Below are 6513 nucleotides of genomic sequence, written 5' to 3'. Positions count from 1 at the left end.
TGCTCAGTATCACGGATTCCCACACGCTAACTCGATCTAACTGTTGCAATTATGAATTATCCAACGGAGCCGTAAGTTATGATCTCCAATGACCACTAACGAAGGTTGCCTAGCAGTTAAAATATCAAAGCAGCATATATCAGCACACTGTAGAGCACAAGATAGACTTCCAGTGCTGAGCTTCTCTTCTATTTATTATATACTGTAAATTACATCCCAGGCTGCCTCCAACTCTGACAGTCCTGTACTCGGAGTTAAACACCAGGTTTTAATAACCACTCCTGACAATCGTTTGATCGCTGGGGGGGGCAGATGAAAGGCAAGGCCGCCTGCTGCAGGCAATCTGCTCAGTCAAAACAAAGAGCACTTCAGAGGGAGACAGAGATGCATCAGGTGTTAATCTCACAAGAAGAACCAGGAGTGCAGGCGGGCTGCCTCGCTCTCCAGTTGCAGCCGAAAAAGGGGACGCGCCAGCCAGTGGGCTCATTCTGGCAGCACATGGGAAGGGAAAGACGCTGTTAGCTGGCATGCAGTATTTTGATCTGCAAATCCAAAACCTTAGAAAGTCATTCTAGGCTCTAAATCACTTTAATCACTCATCTATCTGATTTTTCAAACGTGCAGTGTGGTGTTTAAAACAAGTTCTCTTGTTCAAACGTGGCAGTGTAGTAATCTGCCAGGGAAAGAAGCAGAAGATAAATTTTTAGGGCTTTCAAAAAAGTGGACAAGACAGAACTTTGAGGAGATGATTTGGGGAAAACCTCCTGCATCGAGTGGAGCTGAGCACTGATGTTTCAGAGGTCATCTCCTCCAACCTGGGCCTGAATGAGAGCACATTAATAACGTCAGCACTGGAATAGCCAGTTCCCACTACGTGTCTTCAAACAGTCAATAAAACAGTTTGGAAGGAAAAGCTTAGGCATGATGAGATATCACCAAACCCACTTGGTCTGCGGGAATATAAAAAGAACTATCGCAGTTCTCTTCTCTCTTCTGTGTTGAATTTCTCCACTGAGAAATAAGAAGAAAGGGGTGTGAGGGACTGCTGGACTCCTGCTATTTTTCTTTTCCACTTCCTTGATAATCCAAGTACGTAGCGCTAACCGCCACATTCTGCGCATTATTAGTTCAACCCTTGGCTATTTTTTCCTATTTCTTCAACCCTTATAACAAGAGAGGCTGCTCTATTTTTGCTTTATTTAGCCTGGTGCCCATCACTGCAGTATCCAAATGACCATCACAGTTTGTCTTAAATCAAAAGATCACACAGATTGTCCACTGGCTGGCAGCTTAACTCCAATTCTGAATGTCGCTCCGTTATTTTAACACCAAACCCATCCATTACAACTACACTTCTAAGGGATCGTCGCTGTCAAGAGAGATGGCATTAAGAGCAGAACGCAGCCATCAGCTCGGACCCTGCAGGGACAGGGATGTTAACTGGGCTAACATTTGTTCTCTCATTCTGCGTAACACATTTACTGTACTACTTATTTTCAGCTCTCTAACTCCAGCTAAGATACTCAGTCCAGTCTGCTTCCTCTTCGAGGTACCATCAGTCAAATCCAACCACATCGTTTTATCTCTCGGTTACTAAATTCAAACCATTTTAAACATCCTGCTTTCATCTTCACAGCTCGCTCCCACTTTTTAACCGTGCTGCAGCTATGGAAGAACGTACTTGACATATAAAACGTGTATGTGATTCCTTTAACATTTTAATGCCGTGTATTGTGCTGTAAACATCTCTTCATGTTTTATCTCCTTCTCCATAAATCAGAGGCTGGTATCTTAGAAGTCTCAGAGATGACATGTTTCCTCCAGAATATAAATGTAAGCCTTGACTCCTTGAAACTTGAGTCAGCTTTCAAAAAATCATCAAAAACCTGAGCTAGGGAAAAGCAAAAGATTATCAACTAACTCAGTATCATTTTCTCCCACTCCATTTCTATGACAGCCTGAGTACAGCATGGGAAAAGATAAGTTATGAAACTGGCCTTCACCAATCAGAAAACCAACGTTTTGATTATTCTTTTTTGTTACTCATAAGGAACCACACTGAGAAAAAACACCTTCTCATGTATCCACACCAGTGAAAGAGTCAGGAAAGTGGACAGTGCATAAAAGTGATATGCTTGGAATAATTATCTGTTTTATTCAAGATTATCGAACAGTGTTTACAAGATAAAACCCCAAACATACTTTCATTTCCCTCCCATAACTGCAATTAATAAGACTGATCTCTTGTAATGAGATTTTCTGGTGGGTTTGGCTGGCTTAGTCATGTCACACTAAAAATGTGTCTATGCCTATGCCTTGGTAAATGTATTTAGCGAATTTTTTATTTTTTAGTTAAAAACTGCTGTAAAATATTGATTATTTTGAAAATATAGAACAGCAGTAAAGAACACCTGTCCAAAACAGTTTTAAGTTACTTCAGTGACGGAAAAAAAAAAAACGCCATCAGAAAAAGAGAAAAAAAAAAAAAAAAAAGGAAAAAAGTTTTAGCAGGTGGGACTGAAACGTGGTGACACCTTAAGGAAGGGAAAAAAAAAAAAGCCAACAGAAAAAAAAAAAAAAAAAAAAAAAAAAGAGGAAAGCAGTTTTAGCAGGTGGGACTGAAACGTGGTGACATGTTGTAGTACAGTCCTGAAGGGCTGAAGGATATAACGCAGTGTTGGGTGATGTGGAAGAGAATCAGGGACAACTGGCTCAGTGTGCCACTAAAATGCTAGATTAGGTGTGAAGTACAACTCTGAAGTATTGTGATACAAAGGAGTGAGGCAGAGGCAGAACTGCTGGTGGAGGACTGGAGAAATCAAACACTATCTTTTCTTTGGCACCTTCCAGCAGGAGTTTACTCCCTTGCAGCCCACAGACCCAACACACTCTGCAGGAAAACCCAGGGACCCTCCGATATTTATCCAGATCCCCAGAATTCATAACATTTTCCACCAGTCTCAGAGATTCTGTTTCTCTCAAACTACTGTCTAACATAAATTATTCCAAGATACTTTTCTTGACATTTTCCACACAAATGTTTCTAGAATGACCTTGCTGTAGGAGAGGCACCACGTTTCCCCTTAATGCAAGCCCACATTCAACTTTTTGCCTGTATTTTCCAGGATATTTTCAAACACAACATTTTCACTGTCACTTTGCCAAAAATAATCATCAGCTTCTTAAAAATAGTTACCCAGTTTCACAGAATGGTCATAAAAATACACCATTTCTACTTGCATCAGAAAGTACAGCTAGAGTTTAGAATTTACGGTTCTGAAACTTGTTTGTAAATACAGCTTTGGTTGATAAATGTCCAGATAGTACTTCTATAAGCAGTGGAAAAACACAATGTTGCAACTCACTTTTTTTATTATCACTTTCTCATTAAGGACAGTGAAAGTGGGACAAGAACTCTGACTCTGGCAGATTTTTGTGGCTTTCTAGCTCTTGCAATTAGAAAAAAAAAGTTTTAAGTATGACATGCAGCCATCTGAAATCAAGAGAGGAGAGAAAGCGATAATTAAAAGATTGGTTTAGATCAACTTTGTAAGAAACAAAACACGACTTCTAGGTCTCTGTGCATAGTCCTGCCTCGCTTCCCACCAGTTAATTCAACTTAAATAGTTATTCAACTTAATTTGATGGGGGTAAACTGGCCTCAGCTCCTCCCAGATTGATAAAATGGTCAGGAGAAGGGAAAAAAAAAAAAAAAAAAAACACATGGCGTGACCGGGGAGGCTATATAAAGGTTAAAGAAAATTTCAGGCGGTAAGGAGAAAAAAAAAAAAAAAAAAAACACAGAATTTGAACAGTTAGAAGTTTGTATCAACACTTCCACAAATATTACAGAATCTCTATTACATCTTCACAGGACCAGGCTCCTCACATCCTGTCCTAAATCACAGGGAAGATCTTACATGATCGACACTTTACCTTCCCACGACGTATCTGAGGACTGTAAATCATGAGCAGCGATTTATCAGGGAAATGAGGAGTGGGAAAGACGAGTTGCCCTTAAAGATGTACAGATTTATAGCAACATGGGAAGCGGAAGGACAGTTATCATATAAAAAGGTCCTTAAGGGACCACAAGGAGCAACAAGGGAAACATGAGTCATGAGCTGCCAGAGAAGAGGATGCGTATGGGGAGCAATGGACAGAGCAAAGTAGCAATAAAGGAAGTTCCAAGTCCAATGTGCTCCTTCCCAAAGGTCGAGATGGATACCCAAGCTTACAGCGTTTGTCGAAAATTAAATTCCCAACCAATTCAGACACTGCACCACCAGCAACACCGGGAAAGGGACGCTCGTACTGAAAGGATCCATTCAGAAACACGGTCATAGACCTGCTCTGCTCTTTTGCTTTGTTACCAACTCTGCTGCTTTACTTCCCTCAATAAGAGTAGTTGCCTTGAAGGTCTGTCTACACAGGCAAGTGGCACAACAAGAGCGAGCACGCAAACTTAAAGCATTCAGCTGCGATTGTGAAAGACAGTTTCACATTTAGTGAGGCTGGAGTAACCTTCTCTCTTTACAGGCACATCAGCAGCTGTTCCTGCAGTGACACAGCAGCGAGTGAAGAGTGAACTATGAGCCCAGGCACAAAGTTACTGCACTCTTCACTTCCCTTCCCCATCACAGCCAGCCTCGAAAGCGTCTAACTCCAAAGTACGGTGCGGGATTCCTGGTACTCCCAAGTATCTCCAGATTTTAAAATGCAAGATCTTTAAAAGCAGCTTCCAAGAGTTTAAAAAGTGGCTACTTTGGAGATACAACACATGGAAGTTGAAGACAAAGAAAACCAGATATTCATGCTTGAGTATCATCTCTAGAAAGATCTACTGTGATCAAGCAAGACAAGTCTTATGTTGGTAAGTCACAAAATGAATTGTTAATATTAAAAAAACCCTGTTATAAAGGAAAAAAGGGAGGAAGAGAAGCATCCCTCCAAAACTGTATCAAAACCAAGAAAGCTCCCCCTTAGTTACAACTGCTGCTCTACCCAGACTTTATGTGAAAAAGGTGGACATGATGACTGAATGTGTACTTTGGAAAATGGTATCACTTGCTAAAAATCATTCTTCAAGGTTACTTAAGTGTTTGAGTTAGATGAGCTACCTAAATACTTCCAAGCAAGTAAAAATCATGCAGCATCTTTCCTATTTTGCAGTACACCCAGACACAAGACTAGCTGCTTACCCCAATGTTAAGCTCAGGGAAAACAAGCAGCAAAACCTGTACTTACTTCTGCCTGAGAAAGGCATGCTTAAGGGTGCAACCTCACCAAGCACATCAGGTGCTTATAACTGAGGTGTTACAAGGTGTGAACATCAAAGAGCCCAACTCAGTCGAGGTGTCTCCAGGATGTGGCTCACAGGAAACCTCCAGGCTCTGTCCCGTTAGCAAAGTCCCAGGACTCAGCCTCAGCTACCACATGACAAACACAATCTGTTTTCTAGACACATGGGATTCCCTGATTTGAGCCTGAGCAGAAGCTCACAAATCCCACCGAAGACCCACTACAGATATTTAGAAGGGTGCTCTGGGACATTTTTTAGGCAGATCTGACAAGGTCATACAATAACACACCGAAGAACCAGGCCTGTAAGGCTGGAGCCCCGATGGCTATTCTTTACTCCAATTACATGGTCCTTCCTATGTCATTTGCAGTGACCCAGGCTTAGTATTATCAAAATAAACATTATTATTCAGAGGCTTAAAACCTCATCAGCTCCATTATGAATAAACACACTGTGCCTAGCAACTACACTTTAATTCTCAGACCTATATTCCTCTTGTGGTGTCAGTTTTACTGGCTTAGAGCTCACGCGGCAGCTGAAGACCCAGCACTCCCAGGCACCCCATTACACTCCCTGGCAGCGTTTCAGAAGCCAGACCAACACCAGTTTGCAGTACAGATGAAGAGGTGGACTGACCTGATTGATGGAGTTGGCAGCACAAGATGCCAGTCCGGTTCCGAGAGAGGCGAGCAGGAAACAGGTGAGGTCGAAAGGGACCGGGGCCATGGCAAAGCCAGCAGATGCAGTGCTTACAACCAGAGCTGCAACACAAGCGAGAGCACAGGTCAAAGCATCAACAAGAAACCATCTACTTTATACATAATGCTAGAGTTAAGAGTTTTAAACCTGTAAGAACCCTCACGCAGATTAACTTTTTGCTACTTTTACAGCTCAAAGCAGCTCCAGGAACTGCATGCCCTTCCCAGTAACACCCTACATAAAGAAGTCAAAGATGAGAACTGTCAGGGATGACATAAGAAAGCCAGAAGCATCAGAACATTAGTAGAAGAGGTGAGAATAAAACTTACTATAAAACTGCTCTACTCCCTATTTTACAATCCTGCAGGATCAAACTGCCTCACACAACACGTACAGAAGACAAATTTATTCCAGTAAGACATGCGCAGTTGCAAAGTCTGACACCAAAGAAAAACAGTAAGAAAAATCCCAAACTGATTATATCAAACTGCATCATATCAAATTACAGCAGG

The 6513-nt window shown here is 41.7% G+C and overlaps 1 protein-coding gene across 1 annotated transcript in view; it reads right to left on the bottom strand.

The window, feature by feature from the left end:
• Positions 1 to 6513, bottom strand: part of LOC104492852 (protoheme IX farnesyltransferase, mitochondrial) — a gene marked incomplete at its 5' end in the record, with an annotated part of 99922 nt that overhangs the window by 82375 nt on the left and 11034 nt on the right. The window contains one exon of the mRNA XM_010135455.1: positions 5939 to 6063. Coding sequence (XP_010133757.1) covers positions 5939 to 6063 — 125 coding nt within the window. The remainder of the gene's footprint in view (positions 1 to 5938; positions 6064 to 6513) is intronic.

Source organism: Buceros rhinoceros, unplaced genomic scaffold (assembly GCF_000710305.1).
Source record: "Buceros rhinoceros silvestris isolate BGI_N320 unplaced genomic scaffold, ASM71030v1 scaffold9154, whole genome shotgun sequence".
Lineage (NCBI taxonomy): Eukaryota > Metazoa > Chordata > Aves > Bucerotiformes > Bucerotidae > Buceros > Buceros rhinoceros.
This window is presented reverse-complemented; position numbering and strand designations above follow the sequence as displayed.